Source organism: Pseudopodoces humilis, chromosome 17 (genome assembly GCF_049639895.1).
Source record: "Pseudopodoces humilis isolate 2021_Gansu_Grassland_sample_001 chromosome 17, ASM4963989v1, whole genome shotgun sequence".
NCBI lineage: Eukaryota > Metazoa > Chordata > Aves > Passeriformes > Paridae > Pseudopodoces > Pseudopodoces humilis.
Genome location: NC_142216.1, coordinates 6,744,337 through 6,764,219, shown reverse-complemented (window position 1 = coordinate 6,764,219; position 19,883 = coordinate 6,744,337). Strand labels below are relative to the sequence as shown.

At 55.0% G+C, this 19,883-nt stretch overlaps 1 protein-coding gene across 2 annotated transcripts in view; it reads right to left on the bottom strand.

Moving 5' to 3' along the window:
* The window catches only part of FLT4 (fms related receptor tyrosine kinase 4), a 57,690-nt gene extending 38,976 nt beyond the window's left edge, over positions 1-18,714 (bottom strand). For both annotated transcript variants that reach the window (XM_014253184.2, XM_014253185.2), the window contains exon 1: positions 18,588-18,714. In XM_014253184.2, the coding sequence (XP_014108659.2) occupies positions 18,588-18,645 (58 nt within the window). In that variant the 5' untranslated portion in view covers positions 18,646-18,714. The remainder of the gene's footprint in view (positions 1-18,587) is intronic.
* Between the last annotated feature and the right edge of the window lie 1,169 nt (positions 18,715-19,883).

Below are 19,883 nucleotides of genomic sequence, written 5' to 3'. Positions count from 1 at the left end.
AAAACTGGCATGGTCCCTCTGCTTGAACCGCTAAATAAGTGCCAATGTGGCAGAAGTGTCTTGGCTAATGCTGTGACCCAGCACTGAGGCTGGGGGGAGCAGGACAGCGACAGAAATATCCCCCTGCCTCCCTTCACGTGCTGCCTGGTGACCTGTTAGCAAACAACACCAGGGGGTGGAGGGGAAGAAAGGAAAAGTACGATCTGTGCAGGTTGGGGCTGTGGGATTCCTGCAGATGCATCCTGTCCATGGCTCTCTGTGAGTACAACAGGAAAAGGAACCACTGCTCACTCCGAAAGCACCGTGGCGTGGGGCTGGGGACACTCCTGGTGCTGGCAGCACTGCTGGGCCAGCTCTCGTGGCCATCCCGGATCGCTGGGAACTTTGGGGACTCCCTGCACTGGCTCGCTCTGGGGACCCACTGCTCACGCTGATGCCCCACATTAGGCTTCACATTTTGGGGTGCCGATGCCCAGAGCCACCCATGGCATCCAGGACAGGCAAAGTGATGCATAGACTCATTCTCAGCCTGCAAAATCATCTTCAAAGACATCAGCTTTCCCTGCAAAAATTCTCTATCACTCTGTGCTTGCCAGATGGATCCACCCCATTGCTGGCCTTGCCCTTTCCCTCCCCGAGGGAGCGCATGCCCTGCCATGGCTCTCTCCTGCGTTTCGCTCTCTCCAGCACTGAACTTGGTGCTGGGTTTGGCCATTAAATCTCTGCTAACCGACACACAGATGGTTTGTGTCTCTGGCAAATCCCAGGGTGCGAGGGAGATGTCTCCAGAGCATGGAGTGTCTCCTCTCCTCTGAGTCCCTCCTTCCCCACCTCCAACCCCTGTGATGCTTTATCTCCTCAGCCCTCTGAGCAGCTCCCGCTTTCTCCTGCACACCCAATTGTGCCCTTGCACAGGGAGAGCATTAATGTAATTAAAAAGGCATGCAGCAGCTCTGGCTTTGTTTTTTTAAGATGGTTGCAGCTTTTTTCAAGCAAGTTGGCAGCAGGATATTAAAATAAACAGAGGGGGATTGATGGGATGTGGCGAGAGGAAGCAGGATCACACAGCCAGTCGCACCTTGTCTATTTCCAGAGGAGCACGTTTCCCAGCAGTTTTCCTTGCCTTGATCTTGCAGTGCGTGGCTCTGAAACAGGCCAGGCTGCACTGAGAGCCTTCTCCTTATCGCTGGTGGCTGCTTCATTTTCAGGTCCCTCTACCTCTTTCTGCTCCCTGACACCACTGCTGATCTCAGTTGCATCCTGCATCCAGGGTTCTCCCTGCCTCATGGGAAAGCCACATTCACCCTGGAAAGGGCTATCCACACCAGGGCATCTCACAGCCTGACCTCTTCTCTCCTCCTTGGGCATGTGGAAAGCCCCATACAGGGCCTGGATTTGCCTTGCAATGGCTGCAGATGCTAAATCCCTGCAGAGTGGCGTCAGTGCCAGAGTCAGCACTGCCAGAGCGTGCTATGGCTTTGGGAATCGAGCAAAGGCTGTGTCTGGGGCAAGGTACAGCATGGTATGGCACAGTACGACACACTCCTGCTCTCCGCCTGCTTCCACTCACAGGAAGCCCTGCACCGGATCCTGCCCCAAGCCCCCAGACACCACCTCAGCCCCTCTCTGCTTCCCCTTCCCTCCCTCTCTGCTGAGCTGGCCTGCTGACTGATTAACGGGGCGGCTTTCCGGAGAGGGATTTTGTTCACACTCTGTCCTTCTCGCTGACTTCCTTCCCTGCTCTGGGCTGGATCGCTCTGGTCACAGCCACCACGTGTCCCCAGCTAACCAGCACAGCTCTCGCTCCTGCCACCACACCTTGGGGTTCTGTGACAAGAGCTACAAGATAACATGCACAAAGAAAAGCTGGTCCAGGTGACGCCTGTCTCCCTGCACCTTGCACACCCAGCCCAGCCTGCCCACTCCAGTGCTGTACTGGGGCAAAAGATAGGCTGGAAGGGAAAAAAAGTGTCCTTTCCCCCAGCAAAGCTTCCCTGACCCTGCTGTCACCCCACCTCTACTTTGCTGTTTTCAGACAAAAATTCCCAGGCAATGAGCATCTGTTCAACAAAGCAATGCAGGAACTGAAGATTTGGACACTTTCTAAAAAGGAAAATTTTGTTTACAGCAATTACTGTGGGCATATATGAGCTCTGCTCCTGAATAGACAACAGTAAAATTCTGGTACCTTGCTGGCCAAGAGGGACTGTTCAAAAGAGCAGCAGTAGCTAGCACTGGGGCAGAGGGAGGAGAAGCCTTGCTTTGTTCTTTCTGCAGACTTCTCCTGCTTTCCAGGCTGGACTTGTCTAAATTAGCAGCATTTTCTGGCAAAACTGCATGTGCCCCACAGGAACTAACTCTTGCACCTCTGGTGTCATTTCCCCCCGACTCCAGTTACAATTCCCCACCTGCCCTGTGCTGGTATAACTCACTGCCCTCGTGCTGGAGGACCTGTGGTTGCCCACAGACATGTGGAAAGTCCACGTGCCAGAGGCAGAGCCAGGCCAAATTCCCACCTACAGGGCTGAAGTTCCCCCGTAGAGCAACTTGTTCTCATGCATGGGGCAAGCATCCAACTGTGGGTTGGAGCGGCAAAGCGTGAGTGTCACGTCACACAAGGAGCAGGCAGCTGGCAGAGCAGCAGGGGAAATTTGAAGTAGGGCTGTCAGCTCCTCCTCTTCCTCCTCCCAGTGCTCTCCAGCAGGGAGGAAGGCTTGTTTTGCAGAGAGGTGAGATAACACACGAGGCAGAGAAACAAACGTCAGGCTCCAGATGATGTAGGGATGAAACACCAGGTGTCTACTCTCCAGTCTCACAGTGGGCAGAGTGAGCCCCAAACCATAGTGGGAACTGACACCAAAATAGAGCAGATTCTGCCCAGAAGCCTGTGCCCAAGGACTGCCAGGGCAGGGTGACAGCCATTCAGGCCCACAGTGAAGCTGGGAGGAAAACAGAGATGGAAACAGGCTAATGAGCAAGCAATGAACAAATGAGAAAAGATAATGATATGAAACTGAAAATCACCCCCAAACTATGCATGTGCACAAGTTAAAACAGAGAAGACTCCTTCTTTTATAGGTTCATGGAAGAATTTCCTTGTCCCATAAGTCAGGGTTGACCCTCAGTTCAGACCTGCTTCAGAAGGGTTAAACAGGGGGGCTGCATTTCTCAGTGCAGGACCAGCCCCTCTGATCCTGGTGTTGGGCTACAGCATCACAGTCCCAGCCACACAACTGAGCCCACACCCCAGGGCTCACTCAGGCCTTGGGCAGCACCTCTCCCCTTCTCACAGCGGGCAGTGCCAACGGCAAGGCATCAGTCCTTTGGTCTATGAATTTTTGTCCATGGATTTCAAAGCCCTGAAACAACACCAAACCAAAGCGGGGCAGATTTATATCTTCACCAGTTTATGAGGACTTTCCTAAAGCATCAGATGTTCCATTGCTTCAATTAGGACACGTGTCCTTTCTCAGGGGACAGAAAGGAAAAATAATGATAGAAACTCAGTCAATACAAACACAGAGGTGACCATCATTATTGGGTGTCTGATCCTTCCTGTCCTCCGCCAGAAGTGTGGGACATCATCTTTGCCCCAAATTACCTGTGGGCAAGTTGGTGTGTGGAGGCAGGAGCCCCCTGAGCAGGAACCAACAGGAGGGCTGAGGAAGGGGCCACCAGAGGACCACCAGAGCTGGTGGAAATGCTTTTCTCTTGGCACCAGACTCAGAGATACCCTAAACATCCTGAGTCTGCAGCGATGCCAGGTGAGGAGGAAGGACATGTGCTGAAACAGGGCATTTGGGGACTGAAGGAACAGGGCTGTCCTCCAGCTCAGCACCTGCAACCAGGTGAGACCCCAGCCAAAGCATCCCCCCCACCTGGCAGCCAAGTGAGGAGAGGGATGGGGTGGGCAGAGATATAAGCAGCACAGTACAGGACAGCAGCATGGTCACAGCACAAGCAGAAGCCACAGCCAGAGCAGCAGCACCCTGAGGCTGGGCATTCCACCCTGCTTCCCCAGCCCCTGGCACTCCACAGCTGCACATCCAGTGCCTGTGGCTCTGGCCAAACAGGCCTCAGTCCGAAAAGCTGCTTGGCCTCAGTGCATGCACCCCAACAGGTCTCTTTAGCCTCTCATGACTGAGCAACTTTAATTAACTGGTTCTTTTCTGGTATCCCATTACCACCTGTACTGATGGGCAATGAGGCAAAAAGGCACAAGCTCTCTGGGCTCCTTCAACATTTCATCTTCTGAGCTGAGCGTCCATCAGGGAAGAGAAACAGAGCAGCTCAAAAGCTTCCAAGAGGGATGGGCTGTCCTGAGGAGCAAAGTTACCCGTGTATCCCTGTCCCTTGGTGCCTCCAGGGAGGGATTTATAACAGGGTATTTCCGAGCCAGCTGCCCTGGGCAGCAAAGCACGGCTACACCCAATGCCTGGCCATGCTCTCACCTGTTTTTGGGACTCTGCTGTGCCCCAGGGTCCTGCCACCACGTCATCCCAAAGCATCCCGAAGAGGGGTCAGTCTGGGAGTGTTTATCTGTCTGCCGTTCTCCCTTGGCAGGAAGCACTATCTCACCATCGCCCTGCTCGCTCCAGCCCTGTTTCCTGCTCCATCCTGCCAGGTTTACCCTGCTTTTTCCTCCTCCCCTCCCCCTGCCCCACGGCTGTCAGGCCATGTTTGCATTTCTGTCTCCTGCCGTCTTTCCTCTCCCTAGCCGTGCCCCCCCTCGCTCGCTCCCCGCTCCATCCTCCCCGAGAGGCTCCGTCCTGAGCCAAAGTTAGCCCGTGTCAGGTAGCCACATGTCCGGCCGGGGGCAGCGGGTCAGCCGGGGCCACCCTGCAGACCTCCTCCAGGATCTCTGCTGTCAGCAGCCTCCCCGGGCCCCAGGGGAGCGCCTGTTCGCTGCCCTCGCTGCAGCGAGGGATGCTCCGGCACATCAGAGGGCTGGTTTCCCCTCGGTGGCCGCCGGCCCACCCTTTCTGCTGCGGCCAGGGCTGGCCAGACGCTGCTTTGTTTGGTCCTCCATTCACTGGATCGCTCCGCGTTTGTTGGCTGCCTGGTCCTGCCCGGAGAATCCTTTTCCTGCCTTTGAGATAGAGGATGCTCGAGCCATCTGTGTGTTTTATTTCCTTGTAGAAACTAACAAGCCAAGGATTGCTTCCTCTCCCTGACATTTCAGAGGGCAGCTCCGGCTCAGCGGGATGCGCGGGGAGGGGAGGGGGAGCCCAGCGCCTTCAGACAGGAACAGGACCTATTCTGTTCACAGGATTCACTCCCCAAGGGGCAGAAATCCTCAGACCTACCCAAACGCCTGTGGCAGCTCCCACTCTGCCACCGCCGTGGCTCTGCAGGAGTCCTGGGGGAGCCACCCTGCTTAGCATACATAACCACCCCTCTTCCAGTGGCCCCTATTAACTGCACGGCTAAACCCTTGCAAAACTCAATTAAAATTATCCTCCTACATCTTAAGGACTGTCAGGTTGCTTCTCTTCCTGTTTTAATTTACTTCTTTCAAAATCTTGCCCTGCTCACATTCTCTGCCCCAGCAGGGTGTGATTAACGTGCTGTAGAAGGAGCAGAGACATTGGATGGCTTTAGGGGACTGATATCGGCAACTAACACCGTTCATTACATCTCTGACTTGAAGGGATGCAAAGGATGATCCACAGCTTGTGAGAAACGAGTGTTGGTCCAAGTCCACTACTTGGCGTAAGGTATTGCCAGCACAAATGCATGGCCAGGATGAGCTAGGGACATCCTCCTGTGGGCTCTGGGGGTCTGGAATCTCTGGGCAAGTGTTTTGGGAAAGGTTTGTACTGCTGCTCCTTCCAGTTAATCTATTTGGGACTGCGCAGGAGTTGCCAGAGCATTGCAGGATTCAGAGTTTAATTCCACCCCGTGACTATCCAGGTGTAGCTCCAGGAGCTTTGCTGGGCTGAGGTACCTCTGGCAGCAGTGGGTACAAACCCGTGGAACCCTAAGGACACATCTTTGGCCCCTGAGAAGAAATGGCAGCCCATCAGTGGTTAAAAGGAAATGATGGAACGAAATCACAATCCACTGCTTCTTACACTGTACCTGATGGTGCTACGAGGCAGATGACCAAGTACCTCTTCATGCAACTCAGCTAAATTGTGGATTTTTCCACTGTGGGATACCCACAGAGAGATTCCCAAAGAGAGATAAGCTCCTAGAAGACAAGTCATTACCAACTCTTACACACCATGATCCAGGTGAGACATCCAGGTCCAGGAGTCTCTAAACCGCCCACTGCCATATCAGAGTGGGTACATCCAGGATCTCCCTGTCCATGCCAGGGCATCACCCCCTTTCCCAGAGCCCCAACTGCCCATGCTGAGCCTGCTGGCAGTCCAGGCAAAGCCAAGACCAGTTTCAGCACCTGGGCAGAGGCTTCCACCCACAGCACCTGGATTTTTAGAGAAAGGGAAAAGCCTAAGAAACAGTGGAGAGAGACCCTTAGATTCAACATCATCACCTACAGCTCCATCATGACCCATTTTCAGAGGCTCAGGTAAACTCCTGCCAAAGCAAACTGCGGGTGTGCTGTTGGGGGAAGATGGAGTTTAAGCCATGTGAGGCCTCAGTATCCAACTCTTGCTGGGAGATGAGAAGGCAGAGGTAGCTGACTGGGAAGTCAGACAGAGCCCGAGGGTCGGTACTGAGCACAGAGAGAAAAGGGCAGTAGCATTTGGAAAGAAAAAAACAAGTCACAGGTTTGCTTTTCCATGATGTGTGTGGGCTTAATTGCTGGCCTTTGAAGTTTAACTCTTCCCAAGACTGTTTGCTTGTGGACAGACTTAGCAGGACACTGAAAAAACCCTCTACACCACTCAGGGCAGGTTTCCCCCATGTGAGCAAAGCCTGGGGTGCCCTACCTGCCTCCTGCCCAGCCTGCTGTGCCAGACTGACTTTCCTGGGCTTATTCAGGGGTCTGCAAGCCCTGCAGCTGTGTTGGGAGACAATGTACTGAGTGAAAAAGACCTGCTCCTCCACCTTCATGTCCCTGGAGTCTGCATCCAGATGTTTGCTACTTAGCTGTGAACTGAAATCAACTCAGAGCCCTCAAACCAAAGAGCTGCCCTCGAGCTGACAGTCCCTGTTCTCTGCAGCACAACCCACCCTCAAGCTGATCTCCAGCTGCAGGGTGCAAGAGCAGCTGATTGATAAACAGGGTAAGTGGGGAAAAAATAGTTTTGCAATTAGATGATTATCTTGGCCCTCGAAAACCTGCTTTCAACTCCCCATCTGCTCTAGGCTCCCTGGAAGGCCGTCATACAGCTTCCATGTACCTCCATCCCTGCCTGAAAAACATATACTGGTGCAAGAGAAGAGGGATCCTTATTCCTTCTAATTAAAGGTACACAGGGAACAAAGAAAATTAATTTAGCCCAGAGTCAATGCAACATGAAAAAGCTACATTAGATGAGGATGGGTGCAAAAAGTAGGAAGCACAAGCAAAATGCAGGAGGAATTTAAACTTCCTGATTATCAAAGAGGGGACTTCAAGTGCTGAGTATAATCTAAAAATAATAATAATAAAGCAAAGGGAAGAGTGATCAGGGACACAGAGAGAGCTGCTGCATGGGGAGCACGAGTCCTCCTCCCTGCGCAGCCTCTCCGTGTGCACCTGCACGTGCACACACGAGCATTGGCACGACCCTGGGTGGGGTGGGCACAAGGGGAGCCAGGAAGATCACAGGCACACACTCTTCAAAGAAGAATTAGTCATCAGAGGTAGCGGCAGAGGAAGGAAGGCTCAGGTACGAGGTCAGACACAAGCGGTGAGGGCTGACGGAGGAGTTCTGAGCGCTCGCTGCAGATCTAAGAGCCCTCGGCGCGAACAGGACGGGAGGTGAGATCCCTGGGGTAAATGCACCTACAGCACATAGGAGATAAGGAATTTCAACCCTCCGCTGCATATCTCAGCTTGGCTTTCTGCCATTCCTGAAAGCAGCCAGAGCTGCCCAAACCCAGTCTTCCCTGATGTGGTTAATGAAATCTTATTCCGTTCTCTGCAGAATCCCCAGGAGGGATGGGCTCTAAGAGCACAGCAAAGTTCTCCCCTCACAGGATTTTGCTGCACCTCAGCCCTGGGTCAGTGATCCCATCTGCTCCCTGCTGGGCAAAGAGATGCAGAGACTCAGGGCAATGGAAGGAAGTCTGGCCCTGTGGGGCTGTCCAGGGCATTGATGGCAAGTTACAGATGCACACTCTCTCAGTTTCTCTTGGCACAGAGCTGTGACCACAAGCCAGGACCCGCTGCAGCAGGAGATGATAATCATCATCTCTGAGAGCCAAAGTGTATTGGGGCATTTGCGTCACTTGAGATTAGCTGGCTGTTTAACATCTGCACAGATTTCTCTCTCCACCTCCACATAACACCCCTTGTGCAGCTATGAAACTAATTTAATTCCCTTCCAAGAAAGGCTGAGTTGGAAATGTCACACTTTGTATATCACAGCACAATTCCTACAATGAAACGCCCAGCCTAAATGGCACTATAGGACTCTGGTGTTATTTGAAGGCCAATAAGCTAAACCTCCTTCTTCTGCTTTTTAAAAATAGCTTACGACAGGGTGACCAAGTTCCACAAACATGCAGTTACTCTCTGTTAGTGCGCAGAGCTGACTGTTGTTTTCCTGCTCCAAGGTGCTTCCCTTGCCACAGAGCGCAGTGGGAAGAGCACGCAAGCAGACGAGATGGGAAGGAAGCGTTTACACATGCTAATGACTTCCAGCCAAGGAGCACAAGTACCAACAGGGAAACGCTGCTAAAGAAACAGCGCCACTTCCTCAGCTCGCCCTGTTTGGTCACCATGAGGTACTCGAGGCTCAGAGCTGTGGGGCAAGGCTGGTGGTGGCCTCTCCATCCCCCTGGGAATTCAAGGTGTGGATGAAGGAAAGACACATTATCTTGGTCCATAAATGAAGCTGTTTGGGAGTAGGGGTGTTTTGGCACCATACTGGACCAAAGGGGCCAGGACAGACACTGGCCCTTCCCCTCTCCCAGAAATGTGGGTCTGGAGGCGAGAGTTCTTCCAAGTGCCGTTCAGGTTCATTTCATCATACACATCCCTCTTTATGCCAGAACAGGTTTCCTAAGTTCATGTGGGGTCCTGTTTATTTTTCCTTTTTTTAAAATCACTATTGTATTAAGAAGTGTTTTTCTTTTGGCAAAGGTTACCATGGGGCCAACACTGTGCGGAGTCTCCTGCCTTCTATCACCACTAAAACCTCTGAGCCAGAGCTCAGACCAGCCACGTTGCTTATCTTCAATGAAGGCAGGCTTGGATTTCCCCCTCCGTAGAAAAAATAGATCCCAGCACTCCCCCTCTCCCCCAGTGCATTCTTTCAAATGCCACCCACTCCTTGTTATTGATGGGAGGCTGGAGAGCCAGGGATTAACTGCCTCAGGCTGCATCAAGCTTTATTTGTCTAAGCAGCCAAGGGTGAGGAACAGCCATAAATATTGTGAAATGCTGAACGTTGTGGAGGGGCAACACTGGGCAATGCAGGCACCTTGGCAGCAGGGATTGTGTCTTGGGCTGGACACAATCCTGGTGTGACCAATGTCACTGGGAAGGTTCCTGCTTCCTTACAATAGAGGGACTTTGAGGAACATCAAACTCCATCCTCATGTTTTAACTGTGGACACCACGCTACACCCAGTGCAGCATGAACAGCGGTGCCTCTGTCAGTCCTGGTAGCACAGGAGTAAGCAAACATGGTGAGGAAAATCCCACTTCAAAGCTGTCACCCAAGGGGACACATCCTGGGTCAGTGCCTGCCTGCCCAGAACAGGGCACTACTGCAGGATATGCTGCAACTGTCCTTCATTTGCACACTGGGATGTCACAGCACAGAGAGGAGATGAAAGACGAGGATATGCCCTGATCCCATCCCAGCATCAGCGGGACTGCCAGAACCAGCACTTACAGCCCAGGATCTGCCAAGTCTGACAGTTTGGCAACAGCCAACAAACCCTGTGAGGAGGCATCTGGCCCAGATGCACACTCTGTTAACTAAATTGCTTTACAAGGCATTAGCAGGTAACTCCTTTTGGAGGAAAGACAGTTTCTTCCCCCGTGCTTCATCCCAGCACTAGGGCCTGCCCAGTGGTGCAGCAATCTCCTTGGTGTGGATGTGTGCACCTCCTGTGGGGGCACTCTGCTCTGCAGCTGGCTGCCACACTCTGGGACATGCTGTTAAACCTCTGCCCTTTGCTTCCCGAGGGCCGGGGGCTGCAGTGTGGGGAAGGGATTGATGGCCACTCAGACCCAGTTATGTCCCTCTAGGGACTCTGCTTGGGCTGGGATGATGCAGGGTGTGAGTGATGGATTTCTGTGGGCACTGGATGCCGTCACCTCTGCTGGACATGATTTTGCTTGCTGCCATCACTCTGAGCTGGCAGTTTCCAAATCTGAGTATAAACCACCATTCATGCCCAATCTTCTTGCCTCAGCAAATATCAAGATTTACTGTAATTCATGGAAAATACTGGCTTGACCTGCACTTACGTCAGTATTTATTTTTTTTGGTCACTACATCTAATATCCATCTCAATGGACACCAGTACTTCAGAAATGGGGAAAACAAGTTACAGATGGAAAGCTAAGCCTGGAGCCGAACCTCACTGTCAGCACACACATGTCTGTGCAGACACATACATGGTGCACCAAATCAGTTTGGGAAATTACTGGAGGAATTTCCAGGCTCTGCTACACAGCCCTGTGCCTTTTTGTGGAATAAATAAAATCAGTAAATCTTTTACAGATTTCCCTGCTACATGAAGAGCTCGAGTGCCTCTGTAGCTCAGGATGATGGAGAACACTAAAACCCTCCACGGGTCTCACAAGTCTTGTGGAGATGCAGATAGATCCTCATAAACCTGTGGAGCCGCTGCCCAGCTCAGAGCACCTTGCTGTGTCCTGCAAGGCCTGCCAAGCCCCATTCCTGCCAGCAGCTGGAATGGAGACCCTGCTGCAGGATGGGGACAGTGACCCAGGGGGAAGGATGGGTGCCAGGGGTGCTGTTTGCTGGCTACCACCAGCTGCTCAGCCACCGTGAGCTTGCAAATTCTTTATAAACTTCCCACGTGACACAATTACTCAGGGGCCAGATTCTGAAGCTCTTCCTTCTCTCTTTACTCAGAAGCTCCACTGAAGTCACTGAGACACTGGCCTAAATACAACTGAAGGAGTTCAGGATTTTGCCCAGTAATAAAAACTTCCTTCCTTTGTCTACTGCTCACTCTAAATGATCCCACCACCTCCCAGCCTCCTCCTCACCTCGGCTCCCGAGGCTGCGGCCGTCAGTTGTTTTGATGTTGCTCTTACATTTTACACTCAGCCAGACCATGCCAGTCCCCTCATGCAGCTGCTGAGGTGGAGAGAGCTGGGGTGGCCAGTGAGGAAGAGGGGGAAATTGTGGGGTTAAATACAACCTGGCTGAGGCACAGAGCTGGTCTTGGGAACGTGGGTGTATGCAGACACCATGCAGGCTGGGAGCTGGCTCTGCCATCACCTCCCCAATTACTTCAACGCCTCCTTGAGGACAGGCTGGAGCATCTCCAAAAATGCCTGTCTCCCCCCTGCTGAGCACAGAGCAAATGCCTTGGGCTCTACACCAAACTTTTCTGTGAGGGAATGGGTGAGATGATTCTTGCCCAGGAAAGTACAGCAGGAAGTTAACTCATCTCACTGCAATGACACATGCTAGAAAGTGACACCATAAAAAACACATACAACTTTAAACAAATAACTTGCAAAATTAATTTTGCTGCTTTTACTGCCTCAAAATAGCCAGGAGGATGCAAATCGCTGTCATTCCCCAAGGGCATCTCATCCTCAGCATGACCATCTGAAACATGCACTGGGGTTTGGAGCAGGAGCTCATGCTTCCTTCCCATGTCCACCAGCCTTGCACACACCTGTGACACAGACAGAGCAGCACAGGAACACACATGGACAGATACAGCAACTCCTTTTGCACCAGTCTCCCTGCCTGTGCTGCTTGTTCCGAAAACACAAAAGGAATTTGAACTCAGCTGAAGTGAGAAGCATTTGGTCCTGAGGTACCACCACGGTTTGATGACCTAAACCGCAGTCTTGCAACTCATGGATGCTCATGTGTGTGACCTGGTCAGACAGTGGATGGCTCAGAGAGAACTGACACAACCCCTGTGAGTTCCTGCTGAGGTTTTGCATCTTGCAGTGAGATTTTTAACATTCCTCAGCTAAGACTGAAACAGAGGCTCACTTTGGAGTGTGCAGCTCTAACCACCCCAGGGAATGCAGAGCTCTGAGCAGCAGAGGAATGGTGGTCTCAAGGTACAAGGCTGTGGTACAGCCTTTGCACAGGTGTGTGGGAGCCCTGTGCCACCCAGCCTGGGTAAAACAACTCACCATGTCCTGCGAGAGTGCAATGCCCTGGCCAGTGGCAAGGGCTGCTTTGCTTAGGGCTTGGTCTTGAGTAAATACAGTCCTGCTGTACATTCTGCCCTTTTAAAGTACAATAATTGCCATGGAAACAATGCTGTTACTGGTATGGCAGCAGCCTGGTGGCCTCCACAGATGCAAGGAAAAAAATCAATGGATACATTGACATACAAGCTGTGTTTCAGGACTTTTTGTGGTTTTGAGGCTGATCACCATGGGCACACATGAGAGAATGGCTCAGACACTAAGAAGATGCCACCTTCCATGGAGAGAAAGCTGGGGACAATAAAACATGGAGGAACATCTCCTTTGCTGTGTTCATGGGCATGAACACACGTTTGCCGTGTGCTTGGGCAGTGCACTTTTACATGGCATCTGCTCCCAGTACTGATGTGTGCAGTGGCAGTGGTCATCACTCCCAGCTCCTGCTGGAGCATCCCAGCCCTGGCTGCCCCTCACATCTTCATTGCCAGTGAGTACAAAGCCTTACCTAGCCTCAGACCTTGGCAGGGTGGCTTTGCTCCATGCCTCTCCTCTGCCCATCCATGGCCCTTTCCACCAGCCCAGATGCTTCACCAGAAAGAAGGAAAAAAGCCAATATTACAGATGTATAAACACACTTCTTGGTCTTCAGAGTCTTTTAAGTAGCACTGAGGGGGTTTGTACACAGAGCAGCAATAAGAGAAAGGCTGTGAGTGCCCTTCCCACCCTGCCTGGCTGTCCCCGAGAAGCCGGAGCAAAGGGCAGCCCTGGCTGTCCCCTCCCAGCCAGGGCAGCGCTGCCCTGTTCCCTGCCGTGCCGCCCATCATAAAGGGGTCCCTGAACTGTTATCAGGCAGTGACAGTTTCCGCCATCAGATTCCTCCTGTCCGTCAGGAAAGCTAAATAAGGAACATCGTTCAGGCGGCTGCAGGAAGAGGGGAAATGCAGGGACATCCGGCCCAGCTGCCAATTTTTCCTTTCCCATGAACCACCACTGACCTCCGCCAAGGGAAAACCTGGACACCCAGCCTGGCACTGGCACTGCTCCTCTTTGCTTAACCCTTCCCTGGGGGATACCCTGGCCCTGGAGCCCGCTGAGCAGGTGGTCTCGCCAGGCAGGGCAGCGTGGCCATGGTGGAACGGAGCCTGGGCGCTGTCACTGTGGCTGGCAGCACAGAGCAAGGCGGGCAGACTCGGTGCACTGCTTGGCATTTGCCCAGCCAGCTGGAGCCACAGGCAGGAGAAGGCTTAACCCCTCCACACCTGCACGTGGGTGGGCAGCTACACCTCACACAGAGACAACGGGTCCCACAAACATCAGTGAGCTGCTCCATCACTTCCCCCTTTGCATGCACCTACACCAGGAGCAGAGTCAAACTTATTCTTTCACCAACTCCTCTGAGACAGAGCTGGAGTTTTCCAGGCTCTGCCAGGAGTTGTGACCAGCCCTCGGCTGGCTGCTGCAGACAGGTAAAATTTTATCTGTGTTTTCTTTCTGCTCACTCCAGGGCTCTGCCCATCAGTAACAGGGACCAGAACAGTCTGCAATCCACTTTCCCCTTTCCCATGGTCCTTCCTGTGAACAGCCCTGGGTCCTTGCTGCCTTTCACTGCATAGAAGCTGAGCAGGGGAGCAGCAGCTGCCTGGTTATTATGTGCTCAGATACAGGAGACCACAGCACTTAAGTTTGCCTCCCCCATCCTGTTTGCCCAGTGAGAGTCTTTTCCTGACCCCCTAAACTGATCCTCCCTCATTAGCACACGATGTCCGTCCCACGGCACCTCCAGGTTTGGCCGCAAAGGCTGCGTGAGGGATCCTCACCCTGGAAGGAGGAGGCAGAAACACAGCAAGAATAACAATTCACTCGTGGGAGAAGTTGTAAGGTGAAATACAAGTCACTGGCTGAAACCTGTTTCTGCTACCTCAGCAGGGAAACGACTCCAGGAGAGACTCCAAGACTCCCCACTTAATATCCTCAGCTTATAAAACTTAGTGGGAGTTTCAGCACCAGATGCTGCAGGGCCAGGCTTTTCACTCTCCTTCTGCTGAACTTGCACCTAGAGATGGAGCGATTTGCTGGACAAAAGGAGCGGCCACGCTGGGCTCAGGGCTTGTGCCTCCTTGCCGACTTGACCACAGGCCACCTCCGCTTCCACTATTCTGCCTTAACAATGAGGCACCGCAGATGGGCAATAACGCTGCGCCGAAAACCTCAGAACTATTCTGACCAAAGAGAAAAAGCCCCCCTGGGACCTGGCTAACCCCCTCTTTTAACAACGTGAAACGAGAAACAAAGGTCTGGGATAGCCAGAGGCAATAAAACCCCTGGAATTCATTTAACCAGTCACTAGATGCCAGTGCAGCTGCAGCAGTATTTCTATTCCTAAAGAAGGACAAAATCTCTGGCCCAGGGCAAGGCTCAGCTCTGGTCTCCCCAGAAAACCGTGGCATGCACCAGGAGGTCACGATCCTCCCACAGCACCCAGCAGGAGTGGGATGTGTACCTGGCTGCTGCCCCTCGCCCAACCGGAGATTTGCAGGGGAAGACGGGGCAGGTCAAGGCAAAACACAGCATTGGCACTTCTAGCTCACAGTCCAAGGTGGGAAAAGGGGGGCTTTCAGCTTGAACTAACCATCTGTGGATTTTCTTCTTGCAAACCCATATATTTTATCATGCACAACTGCCCAAGGACCCAGGCAAACATCTCACACCCACAAGGCCCTGTGAAGGTGAGCTCCACTGCTGCTCGGCAGCGGGCAAGAAGCCACCAGCCTCCCACCATGCTCCCAACATGGGAATCCACCAGGAACTGCCTTCTCCAGGCGAGCTGTGATTTTGCAGCCTTCGGTCACAATGCCCCAGCCTGTCTTCCCCAGCGGAAGAGCCCTGAGGCTTTAGTCATTCCTCACACGGAAACCACCAGCACTGCTGGCTCCCCACCTTCCATAGGCAGTGGAGCCTGCAGGGTCTGGCCATCACAGGGCCTTCTGCTTCTCCTTGCACCTGCAGGACATCCCCATCACCCACAGCCTATGGCAGCTTTCCCCTCCCTCCTGGTTTAAATGCACAGCCCCCCCAAACTGGAAGTGAGGAGTCCCCTGCCTTGCACCCATTGTTTTGGGGCTGTTTCAGTCCATCAGGCTGAATGCAAAGTCACCTCTGCTGTGCCAGCTGAGTAGCTGAGAAGGTGAGTGAGATAGGTGCTATCTCCACGGCTCACCTTGCACCCCAAAGCTGCTAAGAGCTCGACAGAGCTGGGGACCCACCGAGAGCCCCCTCCTGCTCTGCAAGACAATCTCCTGAGTGTGGTGGATGTCTCCTATGGCTTTGGAGAAACTGCTCCCTGGCCACGGTCCCCTCCCTCCTCTCGCCGTTCCCGTGGGATCCCGCTCTCCCCTTCTTTCTCCAGGAACTGCCTCGGGATGCCGGGAACAGCCTGTTCCCTCCTGGCTGGCTGGGAGCACCTGCCCTTCCCACGCCTGCCCCGGAAAACACCGCAACAACACAGGGCCAAGAGAAACCCTGGGGACAGCGATCCTGCATGGAGCAAGCCCATGGGAGAGAGGCAGCAGAGTGGAACGGGATACACCAGAGGAAGCCCCGTCCACCCTGCCTGCACTGGCCAGGGACATTGTGCTGCTGGGGGAGTGTCCCTCTGACCAGACGTCAATTTGGGCTCAGTGACGCCCTGGTGGGTGTTTGTGCAGGCAGTGAGCCGCAGGCTCGCGTGCCCAAGCCAAATCCCAGGGTGGTAGTTGCAGCTCACTCATCTGAAATCATCCTTAAGCAGACAGCTGGGCACAGCAGCCGTGACTGTCCCCTCCCTGGCAGCCCCCAGGGACCATGGGCTGCATCCTCCAAACACCCGCTGCCCTGGGAGGCCCTGGGTTGAGCCTGGCGGGGATGCTGCGCGGTCAGGCCTGTTGAATGAAAGGGTGTTGCTGAAACGGCCCATGTTTATTTCTTGCAATAAAGCAACTGCTTCAAATCCCAGCTGCACAGGCAACTGTTGCTGCTGGCACGGTCAGCACGGGGCTGTCCGAGCACCCGGCCGGGAATTCTGTGTGATCTGAGAGGGGAGCAGGCAGCGGCAGCCAACACAATCGGCTCAGGTCCTACACAAGCACGGGCCCTTTCCCCACACAATGGGCAAACACCCTGGGAAGCAGCAAGCCAGTGCCCCCAATGGGATTGTTTGGCTGTGGGGGGCTCAGCACTGCTCTGTGTCCAGAAGATGGTGGCTCAGGAAGCACATGGTCTTATCACCATTCACAAAGGTTTACCCTGAGAGGCCAAGATGATCTAGAATGCTGGGACTGAACCTCTGCCTGTTCCCCCCAAATCACTGCCTGCACAGGGAAGCTCCCCAGCTCCACTCCTGGGAGCACCATGGAGCTGGAACGTGTAAGTTTTGTGCTCTTACACACAGCATCCTCTAATGCTGGCCCATTTAAACAGGCACCGTGGTGCCAGAGCAGACCTTTCATGATCCTGAGATGATTATTTCATCCTTCACAGGTGGAACAGTCTCACACACACATCCCTGCTTCTGAGGGGAGCAAATATTTGCACCCCATTGGGATTATGGTTAATGAGAAATCTGTGCATCCTTCATGCACTGACAAATTGTCCTCATTGATAGAATGGAAGGAGGGGAAGCAAATCCCCATGGTACCATCCCCCAGTTGAGCTCCACATCGCCCTTCATCGCTGCACTAATCAGGCAGCTCCGAGAGCTTCAAAGCTCTGCTCAGCCCTGTGCCGACGAGGCCACACAGCTGCGCTGGCCAGAGCCTCCCAGGCACTGCTCCTGCACCTCCAGGAGATGAAAGAACCCGGGAGCAGCTACACCGCACTTTACAAATTGCTAACAAGAGAGCTTTGAACAGTTGCTCCCGCTGCAATGCCACCAGCATCAGATTCCTTTCTGCTCAGCCTCCTTGAGCATCCCCTGGGCTCCAGCCACCCGTTGTGTCCTTGGGCCCCGAGACACCAGAGCCATCAGCAGCTTTCTGGGAAGAGTGGGTTGACATGCTGGTGATGCTGTTCATGCCACACCTGCAGCTCTCCTGTGAGCTCACTTCAACGATAGCAGCAAATGCCACTGGTGATAGCGACTCACTGAGCTGATGCTACAGAAAATTCTATTTATGCTCCCAAAATTCATCTCCCCACACTGCAAGCTTCCACCATTACTAACTTTCAGTCTTGCTCTGATCTGGGCTGTAAATGCTTTACTCGTGCAAGAAAGAGCTCCTCTGGGGGTATCTGCTGGGGTGTCCTGTCCCCACTGCCCGGGCAGTGCCCACCCAGCTCTGCCCTGTCTCTCGGGCTCTGCTTACTAGAAGGGCGTTGCAGCCCCATCCCTGCCGTGCTTCTGCACTCTCTGCCCAACAGCCTTTTGCCACAGGAGTGCTATGGGAAGGGAAGGCATTTCACTGGGATCTGCCTCGGGTGACTTCCGAGGCGGACCAGAGCTGGGACAGGCAGGCTGGACAGCTTTGCACGGACCCCCGCCTCCTTGCGCCTTCCTCCCCGGCACACACAAATTAATGACTCTTTGCGTGAAAAAATAAATAAACAGAGCCGGGGCTGGCCTCCAGCCGGGCGCGATCCCGCGCAGCGCCATCCCTCCCGCGAGGGTCCCGCGGGGTTTGTCCGCGCTCGCAGCGAGACACCCGCGCTACGAGCACGGCGTGGGCTCCCCGCGGCCCCGGACCCGCTGCAGGGTCCTCCCGTCCCGTGCTGTCGCGGCGGGCAGGCTGTCACCGCCGTCGGGGACACCCGGGCGGGCACCGAGGCGCGTCCTGCTTGGGGTCGGGTCGGGCAGCGCCGGTCGGAGACGGGGCACCCCAGGGCGGACTGCGCCCGTCCCCGCCGGGGATCGGGGGCGCCGGGACCGGGAGCGCCGGTCCCCGCCGGGGATGGGGGGGCCCTGACGGGCAGCGCCAGGGCACGGCACATCCCAGTGCCGGGTGAGGGACGCCGCGGCGGGCAGTGCCGGTCCCTGCGGGCTCTGCGGGACACGCGGGCGGAGGCGCCGAGTCCCGTCCCGTCCCGTCCGAGCATCCCCGTCCCCAGCGCGCCCGCAGGTGCGGAGCGGGCATCAGAGCGGGCAGGGCAGCCCGCAGCCCCGGCAGCTCACCTGCCTCCGAGACAATGCCGAGCCAGAGCCAGAGGGGCAGCGTGCAAACTCTCCTCATCTCCGGGGCTGCCGGCAGGTCCGTGCGATGCGGAGCGGTGCGAGCGCCCCGCGCCCGAGCTCTGCTCCCGCCGCGCCCCAGCTGCGGCGACGCGCGGCGGCGGCGGGCGGGGAGCACCGGGGCCGCTTCCTTTTCCTCCGCCCGCCCGGGCCGCCCGCCGCCCTCCGCCGAGCCTCGGGGCGCCGGGCGGGCGGGGCGGGACGGGGAGGGGCGGGCGGGGAGCCAGAGGGGGCTGGGGGGAGCGCACCTGCATCTCCGGGCACTGACGGGGAATCCGCGCTCCCCGCACCAGCGGGGGTGCGCACATCCCTTCGCACCTGGCTGTCTCCATCTGTGTGTGTGGGTCTGCATCCCCTGCATCTGGGGGAAAAATGTGTTTCCCACCCATCTGCGTGGGGCTGAATCATCCCTGACCCATGGGCACACGAGCACCCCAACAACTGCGTGTATTTTCACACCTGTGTGCATCGCGTGTATCTCCCTGCACTTGTGTGAGAATGCCCGCACATCGCCTGTTTCTTGTCCGTGCCTGGGTGCACATCCCGGCCCCTCGGAGCAGTGGGAATCACACAAACACGCTCTCAACAACAGCACGCACGCACCTCATGCGATGGAACACATCTCGCACCTGCCTGCACACACCCCTTCATGTCTGCGCACCCCCCCAGTTCCACACCTCACACACCCAGGCACACAGTCCTGCGCACACGCCTTGAACCTCCCTCCTCCTCCCTGGGACACACTCCCTGGGGCACAAAAAGACACACACGCACTTGGCTGTGCTCACACTTGCACCTTTATTCACCGGGGGTGCAGTAGGGCCCCCCACTCACGCCGTCCACGCGTGCACAGCGCCAGCAGCGTGGAACAGCCACTGTCGCTCATCACGGCTCGGTGTGGCACCCGCACGGTTCTCTGGCAGGTACACACCAAACCAAACCCCACCCGCCCGTGGCGTTGGCAGACGAGCGGTGCCGTCCCGCTGGTGCCAGCGGCGCTGCCCCCACACCGCTGCCACTGCCAGCGCCAGCGGCTCCGGCTCGGAGCGAAGCGGCTGCGAACAGGCGGAGGCGATGGCAGAGCTTTGGGAGCACGGCCGGCACAGCCCTGGCCAGCTGCCTGTGCACCCAGCGAGCGCTGAACAGATAAATTAACACGGCCCCGAGCTGCGCCCCGGAGGATTATTAATTACGCTCACTTGTAGGCAGTGAAGAAAGAGCCTGAATGAAAGCCATGTG